The 14,934-nt window shown below is 46.4% G+C and overlaps 1 protein-coding gene across 11 annotated transcripts in view; it reads right to left on the bottom strand.

The window, feature by feature from the left end:
- Positions 1-6,113: 6,113 nt before the first annotated feature.
- epn3b (epsin 3b) overlaps positions 6,114-14,934 on the bottom strand; it is a 29,033-nt gene continuing 20,212 nt past the window's right edge. For 6 of the 11 annotated variants that reach the window (XM_072711787.1, XM_072711784.1, XM_072711789.1 and 3 more), the window contains 7 exons: positions 14,016-14,105; positions 12,606-12,692; positions 12,355-12,476; positions 11,847-12,023; positions 11,571-11,707; positions 11,258-11,476; positions 6,114-9,879 (listed from right to left, as the gene is read on the bottom strand). In XM_072711787.1, the coding sequence (XP_072567888.1) occupies positions 9,575-9,879; positions 11,258-11,476; positions 11,571-11,707; positions 11,847-12,023; positions 12,355-12,476; positions 12,606-12,692; positions 14,016-14,105 (1,137 nt within the window). In that variant the 3' untranslated portion in view covers positions 6,114-9,574. The remainder of the gene's footprint in view (positions 9,880-11,257; positions 11,477-11,570; positions 11,708-11,846; positions 12,024-12,354; positions 12,477-12,605; positions 12,693-14,015; positions 14,106-14,934) is intronic. The other 5 variants (XM_072711788.1, XM_072711791.1, XM_072711790.1 and 2 more) reach the window with 3 other exon arrangements.

The raw sequence follows: 14,934 nt of genomic DNA, 5'->3' as shown, positions 1-14,934 counted from the left end.
CTCAGTGCCCTATAAGGTGCCCTTACCCCTATGTGTACCCGTCCAATGGAAAAGGGTACCGTTAAAAAGTGCCTTCTAATGCTACCCCTGTGCCACATGATTAAGAACATAAGAAATTTATAAATGAGAGGAGGCCTTTCGGCCCATCAAGCTTGTTTGGGGAGAACTTAACTAATAGCTCAGAGTTGTTAAAATCTTATCTAGCTCTGATTTAAAGGAACCCAGGGTTTTAGCTTCCGCTACACTAGCAGGAAGACTATTCCATACTCTGACTACACGCTGTGTAAAGAAGTGCTTCCTCAAATTTGTTTTAAAATGTTCTCCCACTAATTTTCACTTATGGCCACGAGTTCTAGTATTTAAACTAATATTGAAATAGCCATTTGGCTGAACAGCATCCAGACCCGTTAGAATCTTATAGACCTGGATCATGTCCCCCCTTAGTCTCCTTTGCTCAAGGGTAAACAGATTCAGCTCAGCTAACCTCTCCTCACAAGACATTCCTCTAAGACCAGGAATCATTCTCGTAGCCCTTCGTTGCACCTTTTCTAAGGCAGCAATGTCCTTCTTAAGGTATGGTGACCAAACCTGCACACAGTATTCTAGGTGGGGTCTTACCAAAGAATTATATTAATGTAACATCACCTCCCTTGACTTAAACTCCACACACCTAGAGATATAACCCAACATTCTATTGGCCTTTTTTATTGCTTCCCCACACTGCGAGAGTGGGACATGGAAGCATCAACATACACACCGAGGTCTTTCTCGTAATCAGCTACCTTTATTTCAGTGCCCTTTCCAGAACAGAAAATAGGACGCAATGCTGTAAAGTAGGGGTTCTCATCCTTTCCATGTCCATAGACTAGAATACTTCTTGTCTTTTACTACCCATGGGGAGCTGGGGGGTTAGTTACTGGAAGATTGATTGGCAATTTGACCATTTACATTTTTTCATATGCAAACACAACATGTGAACCTGATGATTCACCAAAAATTTTAAATATTTAGTTTTATTTTCAGAAATTAATCGACCCTTCCAGAAAACCCCCAGCATTCCATGGGGGAATTCTAGCCATGGACTATGATCCGTGAATCGGGGTTTGGGAACCAAGCTGGAAATGGTGCTCCTATTCCTAAGAAACTGGACAACATGATGAAGTGCCCAAATAGGTGCCCCTTTAGTGATGAAAATATGGTGCAGTGTACAGCCGTGGCCAAAACTTTTGAGAATGACACAAATATTAATTTAAAGACTCCTGCCTCACTTTCAATGATGGAAATCTGCATATACTCCAGAATGTTGTGAAGAGTGATCAGATGAATTGCAATTAATTGCAAAGTCGCTCTTTGTCATGAAAATGAACTTAATCCCAAAAAACCCATTTCCACTGCATTTCAGCCCTGCCACAAAAGAACCTGCTGACATCATTTCAGTGATTCTCTTGTTAACACAGGTGAGAGTGTTGACGACGACAAGGCTGGAGATCACTCTGTCATGCTGATTGAATTAGAATAGCAGACTGGATGCTTTATTAGGAGGGTGGTGCTTGAAATCATTGTTCTTCCTCTGATAACCATGGTTACCTGCAAGGAAACGCGTGCAGTCCAAGAAAATCTCTCCAAGAAAAACATCAGGGACAGACTGATATTCTGCAGAAGGTACAGGGATTGGACTGCTGAGGACTGGGGTAAAGTCATTTTCTCAGATAAATCCCCTTTCTGATTGTTTGAGGCATCCAGAAAAAAAGATTATCTGGAAAAGAAAAGGTGAGCGTTACCATCAGTCCTGTGTCATGCTAACAGTAAAGCTTTGACATTTTGGTTCCTTGGCCAAGAAACTCCCCAGACCTTAATCCCATTGAGAACTTGTAGTCAATCCTTAAGAGGCAGGTGGAAAAACAAAAACCCACAGATTCTAACAAACTCCAAGGATTTATTATGCAAGAATGGGCTGCCATCAGTCAGAATATGGCCCAGAAGTTGATTGACACCATGTCAGGGTGAATTGCAGAGGTCTTGGAAAAGAAGGGACAACGCTGCAAATATTGACTCTTTGCATAAACTTCATGTAATTGTCAATAAAAGCCTTTGACACTTGAAATGCTTGTAATTATAATTCAGTATATCATAGAAACATCTGACAAAAAGATCTGCAAACACTGAAGCAGCAAACTGTGAAAACCACTACTTGTGTCATTCTCAAAACTTTTTGAATACTAACACTATTACATGAACACTAACATATGAATGATGCAACACTCACTTATCGTAACTTAACAGTTAGCTCTGATTTTACAATTTACACATGACAGAATAGGCCTACACGTGTATACAAGTCTTTTCTAACAAAAATTTCAAAACACTAAGTTAAAGTCTATTAAACTTCAAGCAAACTATGTGATTCACTGTTCACATAAAAACAAAAATAAATTGTCAAAGTGCCAATGGCTTCCGGAAGCTGACGTCACTCGAGAGCAGCGTGACATGTAGGGATGTGCACATCATTTAATTATTAAAGTAAAAGTCTGCACAAGCCTTGCAACTAATGTGTGATGATACTGTGTGGATGTTGTATATTGAACATTGGTGTCTTTTCCTTGACTTGGTACTCTATTATAACTAGTAAAACACTGGCTCATATGAGTTGCAATGCTAAACCCGGACAATCCGCCGGTTTCTGAAAAACAGCCTGGGCGCCTGGATAGGGGCCCAAAAAGACGACGTATCCAGGGAAACTCTGACATATGGTAACCTTAACGTAGTGCCTGAACAATTTGATAAACTTGAGGTGTCCTCTGGGTGCCTTTCTAGTTGAAATCATGAAGATGAAGAGCCCTCTAGGATGCCCTTCCTAGTGAGGAAATGTGATGAATGGCTCTTCTGATGGAGAGAAAAATATCTCTGAAGGGTACCCATCCAGTGAAGAAAATGAGATATGGTACCTAAGAATGAGATACAGTTTCTTGTACATGTTTCTTGTGCAGCCCTTCTTCCAGTCATTCAAGGGTGAATGGTTTGTGTTAGTGGTGCATAAGAGGCTTTTGCAGACTGTGCATTACAGCAAACATTTAACAGGATGAGGTCTAGGTTACACCACGTCATCATTATCAGCATGAATTAGCTGACAGATAGGCCAAAAGTTTTCCAGGTGAATCCTGTCCTTGGCAAGATGGTCACATCACTGTTGAGTCCTTGAGCAAGATCCTTAACCCCCAAAATGCTCCAGGGGTGTTGGATGACTGACCCTGCACTTTGACTCCAAGCTTTGCTGTCACCTGTTGTCATGCCCCGATCATCTGCTCCTTCCGTGTGCCACGCCCCCTCGTTGACCCCATGTGGATTCCCCTTGTTTACCAGCTGTTTCTGATTGTTGTCATTAGTCCAATGTATTTAGTCCGCGTTTCCGTTTGTTTCCGTTTGTTTCCCCAGTCCGGTGATTGTAATATCAACCTGCGTTTGCTGTCTGTTCATTTATTTTTACATCTATTAAACCCTGCATTCTCTGGTGTCCTGCACTTCTATCTCCACTCTGTGCGTCATGAGATGTGACAGAGCGGAGATAGAAGCGCGGGACGCCTAAAATCGGGGAAAATGCGGGGTTTAAAAAATTTCATATTTGCATACCTGTAGTTTTCCTAATTTGTAAAGCAAACCAGGCTTGGGTTGGGTACATCCATGGTTAAGGTATGCAGTGTTTGTGTATCTGTGTGTCAGATGGGATGGCAGCTCTCGCCTTGCACCCTATGTCAAGCGGGACTTTATTGTCGTGTCAGCTGTACACAAGCATACACTGGTACGAGATGTCATTCCCCTGGACCACTGTGCAACATGAGACATGGGCTGTATGTACACAATTAGAAGAGTAGAGTGCAGATTAACACAGTGCATATGACACGTTCAGAGGGCACACACACAGTAAATGCATGAATGGATTGTACATAATATAGCGGCAGGAATATAGCAGCAGAATCTGTGATATGATTGATACTTTTATTGATCCCTGTGGGGAAATTGTTTTTATGCCTCCCTCAACTTACTATTTGTATAAGTTGTCCGTGAAGGGCAGCCACCTGTTGGGGCGCCCAGGGAGCTGGGGGTTAAGGGCCTTGCTCAAGGACCCACAGACATGCTGAGGGTGGGTTTGAACCAGTGACCTTGTGATTACAGGTACACAGGCTTAGCCCACTGAGCCACTCGCATGAATAGAATAATGTAACTATTTGTACATAATAATAATATTGAATATAAATTTTCCATAGGGCCACCCATTGCCTTCAGAGCACCTACAGTCTGTTTTACTTCATCCTGGTGTTCATGAAACCACAGATGGCAGCCCAAACCATTACAGATCCCACACGCTGCGGCTTAGACACCCTCTGGCTCCAACCAGAAGAAAGAAAGTTATGTGTCTTTATGCATAGGCCTTGGATTCAAAGAGTTTCCAAGCAGCAGCCTTGTCAGAACGTCTGGCTCTTCGAGGCTCACAACATGCAGCTTTCACTGGGTCACAGACCCATTCAATCAGTACTCTGGTAAAGTTTGAGGTTATACTTTTGTGATGGCTGTGAGCTTTGATCACAGGGCCTCTGTGCTGATGCAGTTTGCAGTGTTTGGTGTGTACTGTTGCCATTTTTCATAGGTTTTGCAGATTTGTGCCTGATTCAGACTCATTTCTTTGACTGATATATCAAAGAGCTAATTGTCATAGACCATTTATAAATTACACATTTTGCAAATAAACATCGAACCTAATATGGATTTTTACCTTTGAAGTTCTTGTTTGAATTCAAGATTAAAGTCTTTTCTCCATTATTTTAAAATATATCCAGGAAGTAGACATTTTATATACTATACTATATACACTTTATATACCTTATATCAGGGGTCTCCAACTCCGGTCCTGGAGAGCTACCGTCCAGTAGGTTTTCTATCCTACCCGGCTTCTGATGAGTCACACCAGTTCTGGGTAAATACCAGGAGCAGGTGTGGTTCATCAGAAGCCAGGTAGGACAGAAAACCTACTGGATAGTAGCTCTCCAGGACCAGAGTGGAAGACCCCTGCCTTATATTTTGCACCCTGGGTGGGATGCCAGTCAAATGTAGTGCTGAAACACTTTCTGGTGTGATTTACAGGCCCCGATTCCCCGGACTGTGGCTGCTTAGAGTGTGACATACCTGCTGTTCCGAACTCCACCACTACATCATGTCTGTCCATCCATTCACCCAGTCATGCATATGCTTCAGGTCAGGGCTGCTTTATATATGAGAGAGGTGAGGTCTGCCACACACTCAGCTCATCAATGGAGTGGTTCCTCAGGGCAGAACAGTAGCAGTCAGCAGAGTTGGATCATTCAGGTCCAGACCGGGATTTTGTTGCAACCAACCAGTTGAGTACTCTGTAACTGTGACTCTTTATGCTCAACTGGTTGGTTGAAACAAAACCTTGGTCTGGACTTTTACTCTCTGGACCTGAATTACTCAACTCTGTCAGTCAGGAGTACTGAGCTGGTCTGAGAGAGAGAGATCCTGCCCAGTGGAGGAGAGGGCTGCCGCACACTCAGGACATTCGTGGAGCTGGACTTGCTTTTGGGCTCTGAACAGGGTCCCAGCTGAGTTCTTCCCAAGACGCGCTGTTTAAATCCACAGCTCTCAGTATGTTCACATCACTCACCTGATATTGTATTCAAATAAGAATTTACTGCCATATCCCGAGCCATATATGCTGATGGGTCTTAATTTTTTAATGACATAACTATCACCCACCATTGTCAGTATGTACTTAGCATGAAGTTTTCTGGTTGCAAATACAATATCGCCCTCTACTGGTCAAGGCTACTTACAAAAGATTTCCATGGTATTTTATTACTGGTTGTGTAAAGGTTATATTCATCCACCTATCAATTTTCCAAGCCAATCTTCAGCATGTAGCTGCAGAGAGCCAAAGGAGGGATCCACTCCATCACAAGACAGACACATGAAGCCACTTGAGGGATCCACCGAATCACTTTTTGGGATGGAGGGAGGAGAGCGGAGCATGCAGGAGAAACCCACACACAACAGGAAGAACAAGCAGACTCCACATGTGCGCAGTAAGGCCAGGATAGCAGGTGTAACACCATAACTGAAACTCTATTTTCATAATAAAACAAAAAACATCGAACAGCACATAGAGACACACATACAGTCATATGCGTAACTGATGGCGTTTGCCGTTGGGAAGGTGTGGGCGTGGAGTCCATTACATCAGCCCCTACCTTTCCAGGCAATGGGAGTTCTGGGAAGCCTGCTTTCTGTGAAGTACTGACATCATGCTGCCCCCATCATTTCCTGTAATGTTCTGGAGAGTCTCTTACCCAATACCAGGGCAGAGATTCAATATGATGGTGTGATGACAGAATGGAAGCGGGCATTTCTTGCTCTACTCCACACAACAACACTACCTGCATGGGAAATAAAATCAGCACACAAACACACAAGGAGCGACGGCAGAACCAGGCAGCTGCTCATCTCACTCAGCACCGTCACCCCACCTGTCCTACTGCAGTACCACTGTTAGTCTGAGGGGGGCACAAATGGGCATTTAGAAGGCATTTTGCACTAGTGATACTTTACATACGGTTCATGTTTGTGCAAAATGTTCAAAAAACAACTAAAAAATTATACACTAGTCGTGATATTTTTGAAACATTAACCGCACACAGCGAATTGCAATGGCTGAGCAATCAGTGACTGGCTTGGTTAAGAAGCACTGCAATAAAATGCAAATGGAATTTATGTGTTTATATATTCATATTTAATTGACAATTTCTGGTTATTTCCTGGTAACACCACTTCAGTTCAATACATTCTTTCAATATGTGGGTCTTGTAATGCTGAATCCAAACACTGACAGTTTTAAATCCTCTTTCTGCAAAAAACAAAAAGCAAAGAAACACTAAGTTGGCCGACTGAGATAGAGCAGAACTAACATTTGGGGGTGCTCTCTCTCTCTCTCTCTCTCTCCCTTTCTCTTTCTCTGACGAAGCTGGGGTGCCTCAGGGTCGGTGGCTCCTGGAGGACATTGGATAACCTGCGGGCTGTGACTGGGGTTCAGTCTGGCCGACTTCTTCGGAAAGCTCTGGAGGACATTGTCTGTGCGCTACCAGAGGCAGCAAGGATGGTGCTTAAGTCAGGAGGGAGCAGTGGTCCCCTTTCTTTTTCTCCCCTGATCAGGGTCTCTCCTGCTGTAGAGGGTCATCGGGAGGAGGTGGGGTTGCTGCTTTCTTTCGTGTCCATCTGTCCAAGAAAGCTCTGTATCAAGCCTGTGTTAAAGTGCTGCATTTTCAGGCGCTGAGTGAACTCACGGTTTCCAGGTGCTCAGGTTTGTTGGGGCCTGGATCTTCCCCACAAGGACGTTGGAGGTCCCTGTACAAGCCCCCCATTGAGAAGCGCACAGTGGATTTTCAGTGGCGGATTGTGCATGGGGCAGTGGCTACGAACAGACACGTGTCGCACATTGATTCCACAGTTGGGAGGGATTGCCCTTTTTGTTCTGCGGAGGAAACGATGGAGCATCTGTTTCTGAGGTGCAATCGGCTTTATGATTTGTTTGAGGTCCTGGAGGAGTGGTGTGTCGGTTTTGGGGAGGTTTTTTCTGTTCAGCTCTTCATTTATGGACCAAAATACTGTAGTTCCCAGAAGGCTAAGCCGTGTCTGCTGAACTTCGTGCTGGGTCAGGCTAAGATGAGTCTCTGGCTGACCCGGAGGAACAGAATGAAGGGGGCAGGATCGACGAATCCTACCCTCATGATGAAGGGCTTGGTGGCAGCCCGCATGAGAATTGAACATGCTTTGTTCGGGGTGACTCACAACCTTGTGACTTTTTCGGAGGTGTGGGGTTATGGTGGGGTTCTATGTGACTTGACCCATGATGGGGACTTAATCTTGAAGTTTTAATATTATCTTGAAGGTGTCGATTATTTCCTTGGCCCGTCGTATGTTTTTTTTTTGGGCCCATTGTATTGTTTTTCTTTTTTTCCTTTTTTTGTTTGCTGCCCTGGTTATTTTCTCCTGTTTTTTTGTGGTTGATTGTTTACTTTGTTTTCCGTTTGTCTGATTTTGTGATAACGACCCATCTTGCGATTTGAAGTTGCAGTAGGGGTTTTTTTCTGTTGTTGACTGACTTAATAAAGGCTGGTGCAAAGTCTCTCGCTCTCTCCCTCTCTCTCGCTCTCTCTCTCGCTCTCTCTCTCGCTCTGTCCCCAGCTCCTCCCCAAGCTGTCAGCTGTTTATAAGTAGGATGGCGCTGTAGTGTGTAAGTCCCCGTAAAGCAGTCCACTGACTGGGTTTCTGGGTTAACTGGTGAGACGTACTGTAACAGCTGGGCAAGGTACTTGTGGGTAGCTACTGCCCAGTGCATTGTGGGTGTTTGTGATTCAGGTTTGGACTAGTTCTGCATACTTGCCTGGGGTCTGATGGATCATGTTAGTCGGTGTGCAGCTCAGCTGCTCAGCTCCAAGTTACCCACCTCAGGGTGTGCAAAGCACTGCACCCTGCCAACTGCGCTCGCCCCCGCATACACACGCATGCGCACACACGCATACGTACACACGCATGCACACACACGAGCCATGCTGTCCTAATTAACAGTTTATGAGCCTCTGATGTAGCTTTGGAAATGTCACATTTTTACCGTATTTACATAAGAATCAATGCAAGTGCAGAAATAAATGAGACGCATTAATTAGCACATTTATATGTTAAATGTAAAAATGGATAAATAATTGCGTACCAGGGTAATCAAGGGCCAATTATCTGCACGAGTTTGGGTGCTTATCTGAAATGTGGTCAGATTAGCCGCACTCATTAGTGTAACTCATAATGCCAGCCCGCAGAGGTATGTCATGTCTGCTGCTTACACAGTCATTCCAGAAGGTTCATCAATCCAGTGTAAAAGTCACATTCCACACTGGACAACACTGTAGAGCAGTGTGTGACAGTGTGGATGTCCTTCGAAACCATCCAGAGAGGGACTGAAAAATCTAGACTGGATGCCAAGCAGAAGCCCAGAAACAAAGATCTGCAGGGACCTACATGTCTCCAGAATGACGAGCTGGATAGTAGGTCAGTGTTTGAGAAACTCTTCTAAGCATTCCATGTATGAGAAAGTATCTTATCTTTAAGTAAGCAGAAATGTCGAATCTACTGGAAACATCTGCTTACAAATCTCCATGATCACTTATTTCTGCACATGCCAAATTTTTGAATTTCTATGAAATAGAATATTAGTGGAATAACTAATGAAAAACAATGATCCTGTTCTTTTGGTTATCCTCATAAAACACTGGAGAGCATTTATCTTACAGGATTATTTGACTAAGGCGTTTAGAAATGAAGGCTTAGCAGCTGTCAAGCAGCAAACCCACAGGCACACGCACTCAGGTAACCACATAACCCTAACCCTAAACCTAACCCTAACCCTAATCCCAGAGCGACCTGGGGGGAGCAGGGGCCAAGCCGAAGAGAGACTCCAGTGAAAAGAAACTCAGTGAGTCCGGCAATGGAGGAGCACCACAGAAGCCTCAGGTCCGACTCACAGGAAGGGGTTCCCGCTGAGGTGGTCTCCCGGTGCGGCTGCAGGGGACAGGGGCAGCAGGGGCTGGGGCAGGTTCCCAGGCACTTCCAGGAGGCCCGGAGGCCCCACGGCCGCCAAGGTGGGCGGCTGGGTGAAGGAGGAGGTCAGTGCTGGGGACTGGCGGCTCAAAGGCAGGGGCAGGGAGGCGCTGTAGGGCAAGGCGGGGCCAGGCAGTGGCGACGTGGAGCTTGGGCGCATCTGGTTAAGGGTGAGCCGAGGCTGGTCACTGTGGAAGGGGTTGGTGGGCGAGGGGGCGCTCAGTCCTGGGGGTGGAAACAGAAGCGGCGTATGACCTGGGGCTAACAGAGCAAGGGGGTGCGAGCCATGACAACTGGCAGAGGAGTTTAACATCAAAGATTCCCCCCAGGAGGGCATAGAAAAGTTACCAAGGGGGTGCATATGATCCGGGTGTGGAACAATTGTGGAACGGAAATAATATTGAAAGACATGTACCCCAATAATATTGAAAGTCACGCCCCCCCTCTCAAAGACACTGTCGTCCAACAGCAGTAATGCTCACGCCCCCCATCTCAAAGACACGGTCATCCCACAGCAGCAGACCTCACATGGTCTCTCAACAAAACCACTCTAGTGAAGAAGGCACAGAGGTGGTTCTAGCTCTTAAGGATACTGAGGAAGGCTAACCTGTACAAGCAGCTGCTGGGTTCCTATCGCTGCTCTGTGGAAAGCACACTCACCTGTGGTATCCTGCTATGGTATGCTAGCTGCTCCGTGCTTCAAAAGACCCTCCAGGAAGTCTTCAAATCAGCACAAAAAATGACCGACACCCAGCTGCCTTCACTAGAGGACATATACAGAACCTGGTGTCTGACTGGCCAGGAGAATCACCAGGGACCCATCTCACCCAGGCCCCCACCTCTGCTGCCTTCTGGAAGGGCACAAGAATCACCAGGGACCCATCTCACCCAGGCCCCCACCTCTGCACTCTGCTGCCCTCTGGAAGGCATTACAGGTCTATTAAGATGTGCACTTGCAGACCACTGAAAAGCTTGTACCCGAGCATCATCAAAGAACTGAACTTTGTTAAATAACATTGCGTCTCATTTCTTTCACTGTCACCCAGGGCATCAATGGCACAAAAGTGCAATATCCGGGGACTCATTGCAATTATTGTAAATAGAATCACTCTAATACTATTTCTATACTCCCACCTTGTATATATGTTCGCACACAGAAACACTTAAAGTTTATTAGCCTGTATTGCTCGTGATTTTACTTTTATGAATGTAGCTTAATTTTTTGTGTTGAATCTGTTTCGAGGACACACCTAATTTCATTGTACATTCGTGCGATGACAATAACAGGTATTCTATTCTATTCTATTCTATTCTATTCTATTCTATTCTACTGTATTCTACTCTATTCTATTTTATTGTATTATACTCTATTCTATTCTACTCTATTATATTCTATTCTACTCTACTCTATTCTATTCTACTCTACTCTATTCTACTCTACTCGACTCTATTCTACTCTACTCGACTCTACTGTACTCTACTCTACTGCTCACGCCCCTGCCGGTCGCTGTTATTCGTCGGGCAATGTCAGTCACGCTGTTTCCATAAACCGTGTGGCTTCCTAAACTCCTTCTCTGCTACTGTTCAGGGAATTTGCACTCACCCGATAAGAAAGGGTTCTTATTCTTCGATGTGGGGTTGGAGGGGATCAGTGTGTCCAGGTTGACCAGTGAGGCTGCCGTGGGGCCCAGGAATGCCTCTGGAGTGTGGCAGCTCCGGGGGCTCGGGTTGCCCAGGGTGTCCCCGAGTCGGGACAGGTCAAAGAGCTCTGGGCTGCCACCGCCCCTCCCATTCATCTGACCCCCGGACACCCTCTCCACACCTGACGGCATAAGAGTGAACGCATCCAAGGAAGCAGGAAGGAGAAAAGAGGAAAAAGAGAAGGGGAAGAAGAGGAGGAGGAGGGGGATGCTTACCTCCAGGACTTCCAGGGCGGGGGAGAAACAACTGCGGGGGGGCTTCTGGCTCTTTAGGGACCTCCATGGGAACTGAGAAGGGGTCCAGACCAGAGGCACCTGCAGCAAAAGTCGGCTGGGATGAGGCTGCTTTACTGCTGCATGCAGAGTCAGGGTCAAGAGACACGATTTGAGTCTATATATAGAGACCATAGTGTCTGTACTTGTATCAAACATGTACACGAGCTCTGTTCCCGCATGATAGCTGAGCATTGAGTAGCAGTACAAAAGTCCTACCGGTGTGAGCAGGCGAACTCCAGGCATGGCTGATGGGATTGGGACTGGGGGCAGTGGGCTGGGCCTCCCAGGGGTCCGGAGGAGAATATCTGGGGACCCAAGCCTGAGAGGGGCTGCTGGACAGAGGCGGTGCCATCCAGGGGCTGCCAAAGACAGGCGTGGTGGAGCGCACAACCGCTAAAGGTACGATAGGAGGAAGGGCTGTCAGGGAGCTCTGCAACGGCAGCTACTCAGATCACAAAGAGCAAGCTGCCAAGATGGATTTTCACTGAATGTTCACCACTGGACATCGCTGTCTCATGCCTGATTCACACATTAGCGCAGTGAGTATTTGATGCTATTTCAGCACAAAACAAAACAGTGCCCACAAATAGTAGTAACAGCTCTCTGGCTCAGGGAAGACACTGTGTCTCCCTCTCTCTCGTACCCCACACTTATCCACATGTTAAGCAACACCAAAGGGCCCAGAACACTAAAACAGCCAAGTGGCATCAAAGAAGCAGCTCACGCACTAACAGAATCCCAGGGATCAGAGGTTGGTAGGCTGACGGCCTGAGAATCCCAGGGCTCGCTGTCCACAGGGACAGCAGAAACTGGTCCAAAAATATCCACCAGGTCCATCATTGCCGACTGGTAAAAGGTCAAAGAACGAGAGTCACTGGAAAGCACTGTAGTGATTAGAGTAATGGACCATGTATGACAAACTCAAACACGGCCCGTGCACTTGCGTGAACATGAGGGGGGCGCAGGCTTCTTCACCTCCCTTGTCCCCGACTCGCTCTCCCGCCGGCTGGCTTCTAGCGCCTTCTGAAGTAAGGACTCATCTCCCTGGCGGGTGCGCTGCTCCTATTGACACATAGAGGGCACTAATCGCGATGAGTGGCACTCCTGCTGGTACATTCACAGGCACCCTGCTCTCAACACAAGGCCTTGAGCCAAGGGCAAAGAGAAGCTCCATCAGCTGCAGGAGGGGCAGGATGACTGCCAAAGAGGAAGGAGCCAGAAAGAGTGCTGCTTTGTAGGTTAGAGAACATCAAAGGCTGCCAGACTGATTCTGCCACCCAGAAAGGACAGACAAGATTAGTTTGAGAGTCAGGATTGAGGGAGAGGAAAGACTAAAGCCACAACAAGAGAAGAAGCAACCTGCATTTGAGACGAACCTGATCCGCAGATACCTAACAGAGAAATGCTATTGGTGGGAAGGGGCTGCATTTAAACAAGGAAGACGGATGCTGAAGAGTCACAGGGATAGGATAAAGAACCTGCTGGATGGACTTGGAAAAATCAGGAGCCAATTGTGATACCAGAAAGGAAAGAAGGATACCACGTGGGTGAGTGAGACAGGTCTGTGATTGCTAGCATCAGCATCAGAAGCATCAGAATCAACTTTATTGCCATTAAAACTACTTGCCATGATAAGAACGAAACACAGGTTCTCAGCTCTCGGTGTGCGTAGTAAATAATAAAATACTAGAATAAAATATCAAAACAAGGTTTAAAATACACTAAAAAAAAGACTAAAAAATAAAAAATAAAACCTCTGTAATAGTAATGTACAATATTGCACAACTGTATGTCAGAACAGCAGCGGCTAAAAGTGCAAGTTCCGAGAGTGAGTACCAGCAGCAAAGATATAAAAAGAGCGGGACCTGTATGTGTATTAGATACAGGAGAGAGAGAGACATGGCTGTGTATGTTAGAAAGATAGCGGGACCTGTATGTATGTATTAGATACAGGAGAGAGAGAGACAGGACTGTGTATGTTAGAAAGATAGTGGGACCTGTATGTATGTATTAGATACAGGAGAGAGAGAGAGACAGGACTGTGTATGTTAGGAAGTTAGTGGGACCTGTATGTATGTATTAGATACAGGAGAGAGAGAGAGACAGGACTGTGTATGTTAGAAAGATAGCGGGACCTGTATGTATGTATTAGATACAGGAGAGAGAGAGAGACAGGACTGTGTAAGTTAGAAAGATAGCGGGACCTGTATGTATGTATTAGATACAGGAGAGAGAGAGAGACAGGACTGTGTATGTTAGAAAGATAGTGGGACCTGTATGTATGTATTAGATACAGGAGAGAGAGAGAGAGAGACAGGACTGTGTATGTTAGAAAGATAGCAGGAACTGTATATATTAGTCCCCTCCCCACAATGAGAATGATACCTGGTCATGTTCCTCTTTGCTTAGACTCAATGCAATCTGAAGCTGTGCTTCTTCATCCATTTCCAAGGCAACAGAGGGGGCGGGGCCTGGCTAGAATGGGGGAAAAAGGGTGCTGCACCAGTACAGCCAACTGCTGGTGGTTACAGTCTGACTGACAGCCTCAGAATGGAGCACAGGTACAGAATCACACAGAAAGCTATTCATTGCATCTTACGGCCTACAGGGGAAAGCAGACATCCTCCCATGCTGCTGTCCTGGCAGAAACGATAGATGAAATATCGTGGGTTAGTTGGACAAATGCGTATCTGGCTGGAGAGATAAAGAAGGTGTTAGTGGAAGAAGAGGAGGGGCCCCTGTGAGGTCAGTCAGGATGGAGGTTGAGGAGGTGAGACTTGAGGGAAAGGTGCCTGGCAGGGCAGGTGGGTGTTGAGCAGCCTGGCTGAGGCCCAGAGCTATCTGCAGCTGGGTTAGGGTTAGGGTTCACAGCCTGTACCTGAGGCTGCTCCTTCTGGCTGAGGCACAGAGCTATCTGCAGCTGGGTTAGGGTTCACAGCCCGTACCTGAGGCTGCTCCTTCTGGCTGAGGCACAGAGCTATCTGCAGCTGGGTTAGGGTTCACAGCCTGTACCTGAGGCTGCTCCTTCTGGCTGAGGCATAGAGCTATCTGCAGCTGGGTTAGGGTTCACAGCCCGTACCTGAGGCTGCTCCTTCTGGCTGAGGCACAGAGCAATCTGCAGCTGGGTTAGGGTTAGGGTTCATAGCCCATACCTGAGGCTGCTCCTTCTGGCTGAGGCACAGAGCGATCTGCAGCTGGGTTAGGGTTAGGGTTCATAGCCCATACCTGAGGCTGCTCCTTCTGGCTGAGGCACAGAGCAATCTGCAGCTGGGTTAGGTTTCACAGCCCGTACCTGAGGCTGCTC

The sequence above is a fragment of the Paramormyrops kingsleyae genome, chromosome 5 (assembly GCF_048594095.1).
Source record: "Paramormyrops kingsleyae isolate MSU_618 chromosome 5, PKINGS_0.4, whole genome shotgun sequence".
NCBI classification, from domain to species: domain Eukaryota; kingdom Metazoa; phylum Chordata; class Actinopteri; order Osteoglossiformes; family Mormyridae; genus Paramormyrops; species Paramormyrops kingsleyae.
The sequence above is the reverse complement of the archived record's forward strand: the minus strand, read 5'-3'. Positions and strand labels throughout refer to the sequence as shown.